We start from the raw sequence: 18,673 nt of genomic DNA, 5'->3' as shown, positions 1-18,673 counted from the left end.
AAAAAATAAAATAAGATAAAATAAATATAAAAAGTAGATAAAACACTGTGTCTTGATTGGGGAAAGAAATTTAAGGAAAATAGACAGCAAAGGGGCAAGTAGGAAGCTTGGAAGAAGAAAGTGAAGGGAATGAATGAGGGAGGCCTGAAATGAATGTTAGAAATTTTGGGTAGGACAAAATCTGCTCAGCAGTTATCTGCCACAGAATAGGCCATTTGCATACATGTCCTGGTGATCACCCCTGTTCTGCTCTTTCTCCACCCTGGTCTGCAGCCTGGAGATGCCCAAAGATGAGCTGCCCAACCATAACTGCATTAAGCACCTGCGCTCAGTGGTACAGCAGCAGCAGACACGCATCGCAGAGCTGGAGAAGACGTCAGCTGAACACAAACACCAGCTGGCGGAGCAGGTAGGCCCCAAGACACGGGGGAGAACATATCCCTCATATGCAGATAACTGCCTGCCTGTGGGTAATAAAACCAGTTGTGAACACATAGACCTGTGCTTACACTTGTGAGTTTGGATGAGTGGCTATTCTGCCTGTGGCTTAGCAGGGAATCAGATTGGAGCTCTCCTTGACTTTCCTTCATCCCATTCATAGCATTCATTCACCTAACAGTTACCAGATGCCTCCTCTGTGAAGGCACATTTTGTAAGTACTAAGGAGACAGCTGTGAGTGAGACAGTCCTATCCCTGTCTTCCTGAAGCTTACAAACTTGTTGTTCTTCACATCTCTCAGTTGTCTTCATTCTCAGATAAACTTTTGTCTTTTTTCTGCTGTCTGCCTTAACCATTATTCCTGTTCTTCTTCTCCACAACAGAAGCGAGACATCCAGCTGCTAAAGGCATACATGCGTGCAATCCGCAGTGTCAACCCCAACCTTCAGAACCTGGAGGAGACAATTGAATACAACGAGATCCTAGAGTGAGTGTCACTCAGGACATGGAGTGATTCCACGTCCTGACAGTAAGGCCTGAAAGGCGCTAAGAGCAGGAGAGTAGCAGAAGGAGGGCATTGGAGAGCTGGGCTGGGGGATCACTGCTTCTCAGATATTGGCATTAAGGAAAGGGGCCGAGGAGAAGAGGATAACCCTTAGCTCCACTACAGGATGTCTTACACGTTTGGGTGGATGGAAGGGAAAGCCTACCCAAGGATGCACTTTATCCAGAATTAAGTGAGTACCCATGTACAAAGCCCTGTATTAAAGGCTGTGGAGTGCTAGGAGGGCCAAAAAGAAATAGAAGATAGGCCGGGCGTGGTGGCTCACACCTGTAATCCCAGCACTTTGGGAGGCCGAGGCGGGCAGATCACGAGGTCAGGAGATCGAGACCATCCTGGCTAACACAGTGAAACCCCGTCTCTACTGAAAAAAAAAACAAAAAAATTAGCCGGGCGTGGTGATGGGCGCCTGCAGTCCCAGCTACTCCGGAGGCTGAGGCAGGAGAATGGCGTGAACCCGGGAGGTGGAGCTTGCAGTGAGCCGAGATCGCGCCACTGCACTCCAGCCTGGGCAACAGAGTGAGACTCCGTCTCAAAAAAAAAAAAAAAGAAATAGAAGATATTATCCCTGTCTTCAGGTAGCTTACAACCCAGAGAAGAGGAGGCAGAGTGCAAGTCCAGGAAAGTGATCTCTAAAATGCAGCAAAAACAAGTGAAGTATACAAGCGAAGTCTAAGATCTTTTTCAGTTCTGGAGTCCTATACAGTTCATAGACTAAACTGTAAGTGTGAATCAATATATATAGGGCAAATAGTGCTGAGTGGGACATAGTATAGAGGAATAATTGTTTTATTCACTAAACATAGAGCACTAACTGTGTTAGGTGCTGTATGTGCTAAGTATTGGAATTTCAAAGAAAAGTAACAGGGACAGAGTGTAGACTCGTGGAATTTAATCTGGTGAGTAACGTTTGGTGACTCAGTTGGGACCAACTGGGGAAAATTCGGGGTTTCTGAGCCAATCATGGAAGGAAAGAAGGAAGAATAGGTGAGTTGAGTGCAGAGTGGGTAGTTATTTCTATTAGCAGAAAAAGCCAATACAGAGAAAGGAGATGATCTGGAATGACCATCTTTAACCACCTCCACACAGGTGGGTGAACTCCCTTCAGCCAGCAAGAGTGACCCGCTGGGGAGGGATGATCTCGACTCCTGATGCCGTGCTCCAGGCTGTAATCAAGCGCTCCCTGGTGGAGAGTGGCTGTCCTGCTTCTATTGTCAACGAGCTGATTGAAAATGCCCATGAGCGTAGCTGGCCCCAGGGTCTGGCCACACTAGAGACTAGACAGATGAACCGACGCTACTATGAGAACTACGTGGCCAAGCGCATCCCTGGCAAGCAGGCTGTTGTCGTGATGGCCTGTGAGAACCAACATATGGGTGATGACATGGTGCAGGAGCCAGGCCTTGTCATGATATTTGCTCATGGCGTGGAAGAGATATAGGAGAACTCGACCGGCTATCAGGAAGAGATGGAAATCAGAAAATCCCATCACTCCAGCAGCTGGGACCTGAGTCCTCTCCACCATCCTTAATACTGTGGCTTATACCTGAGCCACACATCTCACTGCCCTTCTGGCACTGAAGGGCCCTGGGGTAGTTTGCTCAGCCTTTCAGGTGGGAAACCCAGATTTCCTCCCTTTGCCATATTCCCCTAAAATGTCTATAAATTGTCAGTCTGAGTGGGAAAGCCCCCACCTCCATCCGTTTTCCTGCTTAGGGTTCCTGGTTCCAGTTATTTTCAGAAAGCACAAAGAGATTCAATTTCCCTGGAGTGTCAGGACAGAGTAAGGAATCTCTAGTCGTCCCTCTCCTCCAAAACCAGGGAATCAGAGCAGGCAGGCCTGTTGACTCTAAGCAGCAGACATCCTGAAGAAATGGTAAGGGTGGAGCCAAATCTCTAGAAATAAGTAGTGAGGCCAGTAATTGGCCATCACGGATGGCCCTTAGGGGAAGACTGGACCTCTGTGCCAAGCAGTATCCCTGTTCAGTCCACCTTAAAGGTGCAGGCACCCACTGGGTCTACCAGTATGCAGGTTGGGATACTGAAAATTTCCAGATGAGCTCTTCTTTCCTATAAGTTTTCATAATTAGGGAATGCCAGGGTTTAGGGTAGGGGTTAGTCTGTTGGGGTTGATGTGTTCAGCAAGAAGCTACTCCTAGCTTTTGCTAAAATATGGTCAGCACTGCCTCTTGTGGCACAGGCCATAATTGTTCCATAGAGCCCTCTCTAGCCCTGTGACTGTAGTTAGTTACTTTGATAATTTTCTTTGGCCATTGTTTATATTTCACAAACTCCACCTACTTCCCTTCCCCTTCCCCTTTTTTTTTAAAGAATGGCCTGATCATGGCTATCTCAGCCACATTGTTGGCAATTTAATTTATTTACCTTTTTTTTTTTTTTTTTTAAAGAAAGGAAAAAAGAAAAAAAATCAAACTTGAAACTTTTGATGTTCCTATTGTGGGGATTTTGGATTGGGTGGGACAGGGATGGGGGTGTGTTTTATATTTTTTCCTTTTCAGCACAACCTTTGGCTTTAATATAGGAAGAGCCAAGGGAGTCCTCGGCTGAACTTACAATATCTGCCCCAAACCTCTGTAACCCCAACTGAAATGAGGAGCTTCCTCTATTCCTGTGAAGGATATGACAGTCCAGCATCGATGCCTGTGCCCTCTGGAAAAATTTCCTCCTAGCCCTTCCAGGGCCTCATCATAAAACTCTGGATTTAGAGTATTCATTTTGAAGGCAACCCCCCGCTTCCCCAAGTTTTCTTGGAGCTGTATAGCTGGGTTCTAAGCTTCACCATGCAAATCAGAAATTTTATCTCTATCTCTAAGTACAGGCTGTGCTGTGTCTCACCCACACCCCCCGGAGACTTCAGTTCCATTTCAGGTTACCTGGGGCATACCTTGATCCCTAGAGTGACTGGCAGAGTAAGTAAGAGAAGGGGAGGGATAATAGGTGTGATAATTTTAATATGGAGGTGGGAGTGTGGTTGGAGATAGAAAGTCTCCTCCCCACCATGTGATAGCTTCCTCTCAGAGTTTTATTCCAGGCTAGCTTGCTGCAGGTCTGGGTAGTTGGATCATGGCTCCACTGGGATTGGGGTGGAGGGATACAGCTTGAGGGGAGTAGGGTTCCAGCTCCGGGACATTGTGCTCAGGAATTTGAAAACGCTGCTATACTTATTCTGGTTACTACATTTCTTCCAATCCCCTTTCCCCTACCTGCCTTACCAAGGCTTATACTGTCCTGTCCTTACCCTCAGATGGAGCCAGGAAGCTCAGTGAAAGGCTTCCCTACCCTTTGCACTAGTGTCTCTGCAGGTTGCTGGTTGTGTTGTATGTGCTGTTCCATGGTGTTGACTGCACTAATAATAAACCTTTTACTCAACTCTCTAAATTCTTCAACATTACTCCCTTTCCTGGGAAGGTTTCCCCTCTGCTTTTGCCTTTCTCTCACCTTAATTCCCCTTCTTCCTCACTTTGTTACCTACCCTTATCTTAGCGCTAACTTCTCTTTCAGGAGGATGTCTGGGAGTAGTGTGCACTTCGCAGCTGCTTTCCCATGTACCCTCCTGCATTCTGCCCTCCTATCTCCTGTTCTGTAGCAGCCAAAGGTGTCTCTCTAGTAATCTGAACTGTGTGCTTCCCAGGGTCTGCCTTCATCCTAAATTCCATGTCTTCCCTGAGTGGTCCTGAGTTTTTGGGATAATTTCTACAGAAAATATGTATATATTGTTTTCCTTTGTCCCACAAGCAACTTTGCTTTAGAATCTAGAATTCCTTTGCAGGCAGAGAAGCCTCCACCCTCCAGTGTTTCCTAACTAAGAACGTAAATGTAAGGAGGGAAATGTACTTGCAGAGGTTTCATAATTATTTACTTACAAAGATAGTCTTCGTAGACCGGGCACGGTGGCTCACACCTGTAATCCAACACTTTGGAAGGCCGAGGCGGGTGGATCATGAGGTCAGGAGATCAAGACCACCCTGGCTAACACAGTGAAACCTCGTCTCTACTAAAAATATAAAAAATTAGCCAGGCATGGTGGCAGGCGCCTGTAGTCCCAGCTACTCGGGAGGCTGAAGCAGAATGGTGTGAACCTGGGAGGTGGAGCTTGCAGTGAACCGAGATTGCGCCACTGCACTCCAGCCTGGGTGACAGAGCAAGACTTCGTCTCAAAAAAAAAACCAAAAAACAGTCTTCATAAGTATTTGCTGCTACCTTTTCCCTGTCATAAGAAAAAGGATAGCCAGGCATGGTGGACGCCCCTGTGATCCCAGCTCCTTGGAAGGCTGAGGTACAAGACTAGCTTGAACCTGGAAGGTGGAGGTTGCTTTGAGCCAAGATTGCGCCACTGCACTCCAGCCTGGGTGACAGAGTAAGAGCCTGTCTCAAAAAAAGAAAAAGAAAAAGAGTATCTTTTCCCCCTCCCAGAAATATGTTTTAAATTTGTTGAGCATTTATTATGCACCTAATGTAAACCTAATAGCACTCTAGATACTGTAGCGGCTTGAAAAAAAAAAAAAAAAAGCATTTCTGTGCTCACCGAGTCTGCATTGTATGCACACAAGGTATGATTATAAAATACTGATAAGCATGTCACAGTATAGAGCATAAGAGGCGTATGTATCCTAGTGACATTAGCAGTGCTTTTCCTCCCTTAAACTCCTTTAAAATTACTTTTAGAACTTGCTGCTCATGCTTGTGAATGTTATGAATGGTGTCATATTGTCCTTTTAGGGTAGATTCGATTTTTAGAAACAAATATTCATTGAATGTCTGCCCTGTGAGATACTCACTAGAGTGAACATGAGGAGGCTTATGTAGCAAAGTGGCACCTACCTGCAAATAACTTAGTCCCTAATGGAGATGAATATATAATAAGGGATCATAAATGTGCTAAGTGGATTTACTAGTAATATGTGAGCCAAGGACGATAAAGCTCCTGATTCTGATGGGTATCGGGAAAGGCTTTTCAGGAAGTGTTATTTGTTCTAGGTCAGAGGTCAGCAAACTACAGGTTACAACCCCACTGCCTGCTTTTGTAAAAAACTTTATTGGAATACAGTTATGCCCATTTGTTTATATATTGTCTGTGGCTGCTTTCACATTACAACAGCAGGGTTAAGTAGCTGGAACAAAGCCTAAAATAGTTGGTCTTTTACAGAAAAAAATTGCCAACCTGTTCTAAACTTTTAAGGTCAGGAGAACTGGGGGAAGGAGGGAGTAGAAAGAACACTGTCACCCAGACTGGAGTGCAGTGGCAACATCATATAGCTCAGTGTAGCCTCAAACTCCTGGGCTCTAGTGGTCTTCCCACTTCAGCTTCTGGAGTAGCTGGGGCTACTGCACCTAGCATTGTCTTAATTTGTTTTAATACTATTAAAAAATTTTTTTGTTTCATCTCTTTCAGTGACTTTGATACATTGTTTTTTTTGTTTTTTTTTTTTTTGAGATAGGGTCTGGTTCTGTAGCCGAGGCTAGAGTGCAATGATGCAATTTTGGCTCACTGCAACCTCCACCACCACAGGCACCTGCCACCACACCAGGCTAATTTTTTGTATTTTTTGTAGAGATGGGGTTTCACCATGTTGCCCAGGCTGGTCTGAAACTCCTGAGCTCAAGCAATCAACCTGCCTTGACCTCCTGAAGTGCTGGGATTACAAGTGTGAGCCACTGCACCTGGCCTCATTGTCTTAATTTTTTACTTCAGTATATACATTGGAAAAAAATATTTTTTGATATTGCCTAAATAACAAGTGCTTACAATTAACAATGTATAATGAATAATACAAACCCATATTTACATTACCCTAATTGTCCGAAGAAAAGTCCTTTTTTTTTTTTTTTTTTTGACACAGGATCTCACTCTGTCACCTAGGCTAGAGTGCAGTGGCATAATCATGACTCACCGCAGCTCGCTACAGCCTTGACCTCCTGCTGGGCTCAAGCACTCCTCCCATCTCAGCTTTCCAAGCAGCTGGGACCACAGATGTGCACCACCATGCCCAGCTGATTTGTTTCTTGTATAGTTTGTAGAGATAGGGTTTCACCATGTTACCCAGGTTGGTCTCAAACTCCTGAGCTCAAGTGATCTGCCCACCTCAGCCTCCCAAAATGTTGGGATTACAAGTGTGAGCCATTGCTGAAAAGTCCTTTTGTAGCTAATTTTTGTCTAAACCTGGGTCCAATCCAGGACCACAAATTACATCAGGTTATTTCTCTTTTACCCTCTTTATCTGGGTTCCTGAAACAACCTTTTTTTTGTGTAACCCTAATTTGTTGAAAAGATTGGCCGGGTGCGGTGGCTCACGCCTGTAATCCCAGCACTTTGGGAGGCCAAGGCAGGGCGGATCACGAGGTCAGGAGATCGAGACCATCCTGGCTAACATGGTGAAACCCCGTCTCAACTAAAAATATATTTAAAAAATTAGCCCGGCGTGGTGGCAGGCGCCTGTAGTCCCAGCTACTCAGGAGGCTGAGGTAGGAGAATGGCATGAACCCGGGAGGCAGAGCTTGCAGTGAGCCGAGATCGTGCCACTGCACTCCAGCCTGGGCGACAGAGTGAGACTCTGTCTCGAAAGGATGAGATTGAGCCAGTTTTCTAGAGAGCGGTGGTTTGAACTTGATTGCTTTTTTTCTTTTCAGATGGGGTCTCGCTTTGTTCCACAGGCAGGAGTGCAGTGGCACGATCTCAGCTCACTGCAACCTCCGCCTCCCGGGTTCAAGTGATTCTCTTGCCTCATCAGCCTCCCAAGTAGCTAGGACTACAGGCACGTGTCACCATCCCCGGCTAATTTTTGTAGTTTTAGTAGAGATGGGGTTTTACTATGTTGGGCAGGCTGGTCTTGAACTCCTGACCTCAACTGATCTACCCACCTTGGCCTCCCAAAGTGTTTGGATTACAGGTGTGAGCCACCGCACCTGGCCTAGCTCCTGTTTTACTAAATAAAATTAGATAGGGTCTTGAGAGATTCAAGTTAAACAGTTCTGGGGACAGAAGACATCACAGGAGAGAGATGTTCTTCATTTTGTAACATTAGGAGATATGCCCCACCATTAGCCTTTTTTTTTTTTGAGACCGAGTTTTACTCTTGTAGCGCAGGCTGGAGTGCAATGGTGCCATCTCAGCTCACTGCAACCTCTGCCTCCCTGGTTCAAGCGATTCTCCTGCCTCAGCCTCCTGAGTAGCTGGGATTACAGGCACATGCCACCATGCCTGGCTAGTTTTTGTATTTTTAGTAGAGACAGAGTTTCATCACATTGGCCAGGCTGGTCTCGAACTCCTGACCTCAGGTGGTCCACCTGCCTCGGCCTCCCACAGTGCTGGGATTACAGGTGTGAGCCACAGTGCCTGGCTATGCTAAATTTCACAACTTTTAAATGATGGCTCAAATTAAAAAAAGAAAAGAAAAACTTGTGGGCCAGGCACAGTGACTCATGCCTGTAATCCTAGCACTTTGGGAGGCTGAGGTGGGAGGACCATTTGAGTTCAAGACCAGCCTACAAAATACAGTGAGACTTCGTCTCTAGAAAAAGAATTTTTCTTTCTTTTTTTTTTTTTTTTGAGACGTAATCTCGCTCTGTTCCCCAGGCTGGAGTGCAGTGGCACATCTAGGCTCACTGCAAACTCCGCCTCCTGGGTTTATGCCATTCTCCTGCCTCAGCCTCCCAAGTAGCTGGGACTACACGCGCCCACCACCACGCCTGGCTAATTTTTTTTAATTTTTTTTTATTTTTATTTTTTTTGAGACGGAGTCTCGCTCTGTCTCCCAGGCTGGAGTGCAGTGGCGTGATCTCCACTCACTGCAAGCTCTGCCTCCCGGGTTCACGCCATTCTCCTGCCTCAGCCTCCCGTGTGGCTGGGACTACAGGCGCCCGCCACCGTGCCCGGCTAATTTTTGTATTTTTAGTAGAGATAGGGTTTCACCATGTTAGTCAGGATGGTCTCGATCTCCTGACCTCGTGATCCGCCCATCTCGGCCTCCCAAAGTGTTGGGATTACAGGCGTGAGCCACCGTGCCCGGCCTAATTTTTGTATTTTTAGTAGAGACGAGGTTTCACGGTGCTAGCCAGGATGGTCTCGATCTCCTGACCTCGTGACTAGCCCACCTCGGCCTCCCAAAGTGTTGGGATTATAGGTGTGACCCACCGCTCCCGGCCTAGAATTTGTTTTAAATTAGCCAAGGGTGGTGGCATGTGCCTGTAGTACCAGCTGCTTGAGAGGCTGAGGCAGGAGGATCCCTTGAGCCCAGGAGTTGAAGGATACAGGGAGCTAAGACTGCATCACTGCACTATAGTCTGGGCAAGACAGTGAGATCCCATCTCCTTTTTTTTGAGGCAGGGTCCCGCTCTGTTCCCCAGGCTGGAGTGCAGTGGCGTGATACTGGCCCACTGCTACCTTCCTGTCCTGAGACGTCATCTTAAAATGCTTGTGGGCAAAAAACAAAAAGTAAGGTCCACCAATTTATACTTTCTTTTAAGTTGAGATCCCAGCATGAATAAAAACAAGTAAGAGGGTCGGGCGTGATGGCTCACACCTGTAATCCCAGCACTTTGGGAGGCTGAGGCGGGCAGATCATCTGAGGTCAGAAGTTCGAGACCAGCCTGACCAACATAGAGAAACCCCGTCTCTACTAAAAATACAAAAAAATTAGCTGGGTGTGGTGGTGCATGCCCGTAATCCCAGCTACTCAGAAGGCTAAGGCAGGAGAATCGCTTGAACCTGGGAGGTGGAGGTTGCGGTGAGCCAAGATCACGCCATTGCACTCCAGCCTGGGCAACAAGAGTGAAACTGTCTCCAAAAAAAAAAAAAAAAAAGGGTGAAGAAAATGTTGAAGAAGGCAGAGACCAAAGTAATCTGGAGCACAGAGTTTATTGGAAGATGAATAATGAAGGGAAATAATGGAAGATAAGACTAGAAGTAATTTGGGGCCAATTATTGGAAGGCCTTGAATGCATGCTAGGGAATTTGGACTTTACCGGTAAGTTTTTGAGAAGAGGAATGACTTCCAACCCATTACTCTGGAAAGAATACAAGAAACTGAAAGAATGCAAGAATGGGAAGAATGTAAGAAACTGGTGTCAGCAGTGTTAGTAAGCTTTGTAGTAATTCAATGAAGCAGAGGATACAGGCTTGAATTACTGCAGGAAAGAGAATGACATTTGGGAAGAAAAATTGACAGGTGTTAGTAACTGATTAGATTCAGCCAACATTTATGGTGCACCTGTCATGTGTTAGACATAGTACCAAGCATTTGAGATACATAAATAATTGAGAAATAAGACTTAAAAGGGGCCAGTGCCTCACACCTGTAATCTCAGCACTTTGGGGCCCAAGGTGAGTGATTCCTGAGCACAGGAGTGCTGAGTAACACAGCCTAAAGGCAACATGGTAAGGTTCCTGTCTCTATTTAAAAAAAAAAAAAGGGCCGGGCCGTGGCCTGCCTGCTGTAATCCCAGCACTTGGGAGCTGCAGTTATGATCACTTCAGGTCAGAGATTCAAGACCATCCTGGCTAACACGGTGAAACCCCGCCTCATTAAGAAATACAAAAAACTAGTCAAGGCATACCAGTCCCAGCTGCCACTGGGAGGCTGGAGGCAGGAGAATGGCGTGGAACCCGGGAGGCAGAGCTTGCAGTGATGAGATCCGCCACTGCACTCCAGCCTGGCAACAAGCGACTCTGTCTCAAAAAAAAAAAAATGGCATGGTGGTGCATGCCTGTGGTCCCAGCTACTTGGGAGAGGCTAAGGTGGGAGGATTTTGAGCCTGGGGAGATTGGAGGCTGTGGTGAGCTGTGCTTCAGCTTGCTGCACTTAGCCTGATGTCAAGAGGAGGCACCATGTCTCAAAAAGAAGAATGGATTCTTAAAGGAACTTAAAAATTGTAGGCTAATAATACACCTGAATTTCATGAAATAATGGGAAATACATAATAGTATGTTGCTAATAGATAGGACTAAGCAATAACGTGATACGATGAAAGGCTTCAACTACATACATGTGTGGTGAATGTGTAGCCGGGAAGGCTTTGGGCGAATCATCAGGCCAACTTCTGAACATAGATTAGACACTGGCAAATAAAAGAAACGTAATCACAGATTATTTTACGAGGCACTATTTACAAAACATTAGACAATTGAGTCATCCCAACAAGTTTTAATAAAGAGATACTATTAAGGCATGGCAGTGCATGCCTGTAGTCCTAGCTACTCGAAGCTGAGGCAGGGGAGGATCATTTCCAGAGGCCATGGTGAGCAGCCATTGCACTCCATGTCTGGGGCTTAAACAGAGTAAGACCCATCTCTTTAAAAAAAATAACTACAGGCTGTATGCCAGGGCTTGGCACCAATCCACACAGCACTGGGAAGCTGAGGGGTGGATCACTGAGGTCAGAGTTCAAGACCAGCTCGGGCTGGGCTTAAGTGGCAAAACCCCGCCTCAAAAATACAAAAATTAGCTGGGCTGCTTGGTGCATGCCCAGTCCTGTGCTACTTGGGAGGCTGGAGATGGAGACCGCTGGAACCCAGGAGGCAGGCCAGTGTCGAGATTCACCATGGCACCCAGCCTGGAGCACAAAGTGAGACTCTGTCTCAAAAAAAAAGGCCATTACATAAAAGTAATTTTAAGGCCAGGCCCGGTGGCTCATGCCTGTAATCCCAGCACTTTGGGAAGCCAAGGCAAGCAGATCACCTGAGGTCAGGAGTTCATGACCAGCCTGGCAATATGGTAAAACCCTGTCTCTACTATGCAAAAATAAGCCGGTGTGGTGGCCGCACCTATAATCCTAGCTACTTGGAAGCTGAGGGAGGAGAATCCCTTGACCCTTGGAGACAGAGGTTATAGTGAGCTGTGATCGCACCACTGCACTCCAGCCTGGGCGACAGAGTGAGACTCACTTTTTTTTTTTTTTTTTTTGAGACGGAGTCTCGCTCTGTCACCCAGGCTGGAGTACCATAGCACGATCTCGGCTCACTGCAAGGTCCGCCTCCTGGGTTCACGCAATTCTCCTGCCTCAGCCTCCTAAGTAGCTGGGACTATAGGCGCCTGCCACCACTCCCGGCTAAGTTTTTTGTATTTTTAGTAGAGACGGGGTTTCACCGTGGTCTCAATCTCCTGACCTCGTTATCCATCTGCCTCAGCCTCCCAAAGTGCTGGGATTACAGGCGTGAGCCACTGCACCCTGCCAAGACTCACCTTTTTTTTTTTTTTGAGAGAAAGTCTCACTGTGTCACCCAGGCTGGAGTGCAGTGGTGCAATCACGGCTCACTGCAACCTCCGCCTCTGGGGTTCAAGTGATTCTCGTGCCTCAGCCTCCCAAGTAGCTAGGATTATAGGCGTGAGTCACTATGCCTGGATAATTTTTTTTATTTTTAGTAGAGACAGGGTTTCACCATGTTGGCCAGGCTGGTCTCAAACTCCTGACCTCAGGTGATCCACCTGCCTCGGCCTCCCAAAGTGCTGGGATTACAGGCATGAGCCACCACGTCCGGGCAAAATAATAATGCTTTTAAGATCTAATAATTTATTGCTGAAAAGATCATTATAGGGTGAGATTACCTAATTAGTAAAGAGAAGGAACTTCATGAGGGATGGCAGGCGTTGGGCTGTCACATGGAGGTGACCAGCCAGATTAGATGGAAGGTATCTTAGTGGAAAGATGTAAGGGTAAGAAAAACAGGCAATTTAGATAGGGTATGTTGATAATAGGATCATGTGTTTGTTTAGATGGGGAACTGAGGTTCCTGGACAGGGGAATAATATGAAGAAACCAGTGTAATCACACTAATGTAGGGTGGATTTCAGTGTGATGAAACTGGGGCACCTTGAAGGCCATTGTAACAGGCATGAATTAAGATGATGTGCTGGCCGGGTGCGGTGGCTCAAGCCTGTAATCCCAGTACTTTGGGAGGCCGAGACGGCTGATCATCGAGATCAGAGATCTAAGACCATCCTGGCTAACACTGTGAAACCTCATTCCACCAAAAATACACAAAAACCAGTCACAGGTATGGCTTTGGCCCAGCTACTCAGGAGGCTGAGGCAGGAGAATGGCATAAACCCGGGAGGCGGAGCTTGTAGTGAGCTGAGATCCGGCCACTGCACTCCAGCCTGGGCGACAGAGCGAGACCCCGTCTCAAAAAAAAAAAAAAAAAAAGATGATGTGCTAGGGGAAGCAACTGATGAATCAATGATGGGCTTGGGAGAAAACAAAATTTCAGATAATTAATTCTTAGAGCTGGAAATGAAGGAATTGAGTGAATAGTGGTATCAACAAAAATGGGAAAAGTTCAGAACGATGATTATGGGAGAGGAAGAGAAGTTTTGTTTGCATATTAGGTGACACTAGGTCAGCTGTGTAGAGATGTAGATAGCTGGAGATAAAGGACCATGGCTTAGCTGAGGACATACCTGGAAAGGTGGCTCTGAGATTTTGTCTTGGGAGAAAAATGAAGCTTTGGTGGAATTCCACAGGAGGAAGAAGAAAGCAAATGAGGTGGAGAAGCAGTATACTGAGAAGGAGAAAATAAGTGTTTCTGAAGGCCAGTAAGAAATCAAGTTGTTTCAAACACAGAAAGGATAGAGATTGAGAAGAGATTATTAAATTTGTCCAGTGGTTTCTATTAATGTCTAAAAAACTTTAGGAGGGCAGGCGCGGTGGCTCACGCCTGTAATCCCAGCACTTTGGGAGGCTGAGGCAGGTGGATCACTTGAGGTCAGGAGTTCAAAACCAGCCTAGTCAACATGATGAAACCCCGTCCCTACTAAAAATACAAAAAAAAAAAAAATTAGCCAGGTGCATGGTGACAGGGACCTGTAATACCAGCTACTCGGGAGGCTGAGGCAGGAGAATTGCTTGAACCTGGGAGGTGGTGGTTGCAGTGAGCCAAGCTTGTGCCACTGCACTCTAGCCTGGGCGAGAGAGCAAGACTGTCTCAAATCAAACAAACAAACAAAAAACAACCAAAACACTTCAGGAGGCAGAAACCAGATGACAGGGTATCTGATAGTATGGAACTGGAGACAGAAAGGTATACATTTTATTCGAAAAATGAAAGGAAGTAGAAAACAATGTGGAAATTTGAAAGTGTCAAATGCAAGTGGGGTTTTGTTTGTTCTGAATTCATGAAGGATTGATCCAGAGTAGAGGAATTTGAAGGTGTTATGGAAGGATAGTTATGGAAGGTTTCTTACAAGGTTTAAATGAGTGGGACTACAGGCCTAAGTGGAGAAGGTTACTTCAGGGAAAATATGCAAGGCCACATACTGTAGCAGGAACTAAAGAATGCCAGTGGGTGATATGTAAATACGTAAGAATGGTGAGAGAGAGGGGGCCAGATCATGCAAGGTAAAGAAAGGTAAAAGAATACATAGGATTTGTTGGAGTGGAAGAGGAAGGGTGAAGGAACTGGGGAGATGGGGTGGGTACATGGGGATGGTAGAAATTTAAAATGGTCTATTGTATATGAAGGTTTGAATCCTTGGCCTCTCACCCACAAAAGTTACAAGAGAAGAATTTGACAATAAAAGGCATAATCTTCAAGTAGCAAATTACCTCTGCCATATTTCCCTTCTTGGTCCAGATCCTCCATTTTGTAAACCATGGATCCTTCTTCCCTTCACAACATAGTTGTTGGTTGCCCTCTGCTGGTCAATTCTGGTCTTGGCTCTCCAGATATTTAAATATGAGAGCCTCTGCAAACTGGGATTTGGTAGGAAGGAGAATCGTGAGCATATGAGATTTTATAAATTAATTCAATACATAGTTGATCACATCTATAAGGCCTTGTAGAGAAGATGCAAATAAATAAAATACACAGTCCTAACTCTCAAGAAGCTTATATACCAGTCTGAAGATTAAAACATGTACACATAACTACTGTAAAAAACACCCATTTTTTAAACTGACTGGCTTATCTGTGTTTAATGTGGTTATATGCCACAGGGGAAGAAAGACTTCACATAATAAGATGAGGGCATAGGATGTGGTAGGCAACAAGTGGTCAGAGAAAACTCCACAGGAGAACCAACATTTAGGTGGAGAATGAGTAGAAAGTGTGGAAGAGAAAGATTATTCCAGACAGAGAACACCATGGGAGCAAAGCTAAATAAGCCAGGAACTAAAACAATGCCAGTGGACAGAATGTAGTGAATATGGAAGAGTGGTGAGAGAAAAGGGGTCATATCCTGCAACATAGAAAGCAGCCATGCAAGGGTTTAAGGTCCCAGACTGCAGTGTGGATGCTTTAGTGCAGCTTTCCATATATTACCTCGTATGGTGCCCGCAAATACCACTACTTTCCAAATGAAGGCTCTAGCTCAGCCTGCACTCACCCCTGAGAAAAGTGAGCATATCTGAGACATATTTAGCAGGTAAAATAAATGGAACGTGTTTTTATTTTATTTTATTTGAGACAGAGTCTCTCTGCATCACCGAGGCTGGAGTGCAGTGGCATGATCTTGGCTCACTGCAACCTCTGCCTTCTGGATTCATGCGATTCTCTTGCCTCAGCCTCCTGGGTGGCAGGCTGGAATTACAGGCTGCTTCTGGCACCACTTCAGCTACATTTTTTTTTTTTTTTTTGGAGACGAGTCTCATCAGGTCTCCCAGGAGTGCAGTGGCGCCAACCCGCCCACTGCAGCTCCTCCGCCTGGTTCACGCCATTCTCCTGCCTCAGCCTCCTGGGCAGTTGGGATTCACAGGCGCCATCACACCGCTAGTTTTTATTTTTAGTAGAGACGGGTTTCACCATTAGTGCCTATGGAGGCCCCACTCCTGACCTTGTGATCCACCTCACTGGCCTCCCAGTGCTGGGATTACAGGCTGAGTTTCACCGCAACCACTTGTATTTTTAGTAGAGACGGGGTTTCTACTCATATTGCATTACAATGTCTCAAACCCCACCTCGTGATCCACCTGCCTAGGCCTCCCAAAGTGCTGGGATTACAGGAGTTAGCCACCACATCCAGCCCTGTTTTTGTTTTATTTTTATGTTAGCATATCAAGCGAGAAGTCCTTTGCAATCCAGTGAATGGTGGTGGTGGTAGACTGACAGGTAGCTGGAGCGATCAAGAGCATCAAAGAAGAGGGGCCTAAAGGATTTTGGAAAGTGTTAATGGTGAGGGGCAGGGAGGCAATGTGAGGGTCATGCTGGAAAGAACAGCCTGAGCAGTGGTATGAAGGTGGGAAACTCTAAGGTATAAATGTGTAGAAAGCTCTATGATTACCCTAGAGCCCCCTGCCCTTTGGGATTCTTTTTGGACAAGAGGCTGTGTGAGAAGTACAAAAGAACAATCCTGTGGCTCCGCTTCCTGTAATCCCAGCATCTCTTTGGGCCTTGTGACGGGCGGATCGAGGTCAGGAGATCGAGACCATCCTGGCTAACACGGTGAAACCCCGGCTCTCTATTAAGAAATACAAAAACTAGCCGGGCGAGGTGGCGGGCCTGTAGTCCCAGCTACTGGGAGGCTGAGGCCGAGAATGGCTGCAACCCGGGAGGTGTGAGCTTGCAGGAGTTTGGTGATCCGCCACCGCAGTCCAGCCTGGTGACAGAGCGCACCCGCCTCAAAAAAACAAACAAAAAACAAAGAACATCCTTGGCCAGGCACGGTGGCTCACACCTGTCATCCCACCACTTTGGGAGACTGAGGCAGGTGGACTGCTTGAGTCCAGGAGTTTGAGACCAGTTTGGGCAACATGGCGAAATCCCAGAACCCTGTCTCTACTAAAAATACAAAAAATTATCTGGGCGTGGTGGTGCATGCCTGTAGTCCCAGCTACTGAGGCGGGAGGATCGCTTGGGCTTGGGAGTTTGAGGTTGCAGTGAACTGAGATTGCACCACTGCACTGCAGCCTGGGCGACAGAACAGGACCCTGTCTCAAACACAACCCCCCAAAACAAACAACAAAATCTTCAACAAGCAGCCCAGATCCTCCCACAATCAGAAATTAGGGGACAGGAAAAATGGGGTGAGATGAGTATAAGAGGGTTAAAGGTTAAAGATGAGATTAATTTCCTCGCTTGGTTAACACACATAGATAATTTAAAACAGTACCTGGCACATAATAAGCACTCAACAAAAAGTGAGAATAATCTTCCCACACCTTGGCTCTAGTTGGATCTGCAATGATGTTTCAATAGGCTACTCCCTTCTAGCCCTGCACACCTCAAGGAAATCCAGATGAGAGAATCCCCTGTTTCCTGGGTCTTCGGTGTAATTAGACCTACAAGGTGTGACTTCTGGTCATGAAATTTAGAGGAAACTCTAGGTTTGACTAATATTGCAAAACAGCCACTCACATTCCCAGACAAAATGTAACCCTTCAACCAAATCCTTCCCTATGCCCTCAAAAGAATGAGACATGTGCCAAAGCTCTCCCAGCAAGCCTGAAGTTATAAAATTCTGAAAATGCCTCACAGTCTAGCAGCCAACACAGTCGTACATAATTAAGCTTCCCAAGATCACTCCCATTCTCCCAAATACAGGGGTAAGACCCGTTGGCGGCTTCCTTTTGGAGAGAGAAAGTGCGCGAAAGGCACTTGTGAGAACTGGGGTTACCTTTACGTGTTGTGAAGTGGGATTTAAAAAGTCGCCGTCAGGCCGGGCGCGGTGCTCACGCCTGTAATCCCAGCACTTTGGGAGGCCGAGGCGGGCAGATGACCTGAGGTCGGGAGTTTGAGACCAGCCTAGCCAATACGGTGAACCCGTCTCTACTAAAAACGCAAAAATTAGCCAGGTGTGGTGGCGCATGCCTGTGGTCCCAGCTACTCGGGAGGCTAAGGCAGGAGAATTGCTTGAACCCGGGAAGTGGAGGCTGCGGTGAGCCGAAATCGCGCCACTGCACTCCAGCCTGAGCAACAGAGCGAGACTCCGTCTTAATAATAATAAGAAAAAAAAAAAAGCCGTCACGAACAGGATTCGAACCTGTGCGGGGAAACCCCATTGGATTTCGAGTCCAACGCCTTAACCACTCGGCCACCGTGACTTCCAAAACCGCATTTTGCCGCGCGCTTACAGAAGGGGTCCGCACTGCAATCGGGGACTACCTGCGGGAACCGGAAGCAGGGTACCGGCCTCGACGCGCACTCACCTGAGGACTCCCCACCCCTTGGTTCCTTACCTCCTATCTACGCCACCCAGAGAAAAAGAGTCGGATGGACCGGGTGACCCAGGGAAGGAGGGTCTCCTGCCTAGCGAAGAGTCGGAGTCTCAAGGAGCTCACACCTACTTAGGAGGCGACAGCGAGGCCAGCGGAGGAAGCAGTTGAGGAAGGCACTGGGTCCCCAAGGTGGCGGCTAGGGGACTTTTGGGTTAACAAGTGAAGGGGTTGCTGGGTGGACAAGCGCAAGGGGTGAGGGAGACTCAGAAAAGTTTAAATGGGGAGATGCTGGGAATGGATGGAAGGAAGGAACTTCTTGGGGAAAGAGTTTTGGGGTTTTGGGGGACGAGGGGCTCCGTCGGATTAGGAATGCGCAAGGTGAGGACCACTCGGGGCAACGGGTTGGGGCTGCTCCAGCGACTGGCGGCCGCCTGGAGTGGGATAGCGAGGTGACACTAACGGGCTGAGGCAAAAAGAGGGAAGGGCTTCGCGTCTGGTAAGAGGGATCTCAGGAGAATGGCGCCCCCTCCAGGAAGAGTCCTTCTCCCCGGAGGCTCCCGCCGCCGCTG

The 18,673-nt window shown here is 47.0% G+C and overlaps 1 protein-coding gene and 1 non-coding gene across 8 annotated transcripts in view; one reads left to right on the top strand and one right to left on the bottom strand.

Annotated features, from left to right (window-relative positions):
• RNF41 (ring finger protein 41) overlaps window positions 1–4,400 on the top strand; it is a 28,028-nt gene extending 23,628 nt beyond the window's left edge. For all 7 annotated transcript variants that reach the window (XM_003906585.3, XM_021922509.2, XM_031650555.1 and 4 more), the window contains 3 exons: window positions 274–409; window positions 823–926; window positions 2,091–4,400. In XM_003906585.3, the coding sequence (XP_003906634.1) occupies window positions 274–409; window positions 823–926; window positions 2,091–2,442 (592 nt within the window). In that variant the 3' untranslated portion in view covers window positions 2,443–4,400. The remainder of the gene's footprint in view (window positions 1–273; window positions 410–822; window positions 927–2,090) is intronic.
• A 13,508-nt stretch (window positions 4,401–17,908) lies between these two features.
• On the bottom strand, window positions 17,909–17,990 carry TRNAS-CGA. The gene has a single exon. It is a non-coding gene; the product is annotated as a tRNA-Ser (tRNA).
• Window positions 17,991–18,673: the final 683 nt, after the last annotated feature.

The sequence above is a fragment of the Papio anubis genome, chromosome 9 (genome assembly GCF_008728515.1).
Source record: "Papio anubis isolate 15944 chromosome 9, Panubis1.0, whole genome shotgun sequence".
Lineage (NCBI taxonomy): Eukaryota > Metazoa > Chordata > Mammalia > Primates > Cercopithecidae > Papio > Papio anubis.
This window is presented reverse-complemented; position numbering and strand designations above follow the sequence as displayed.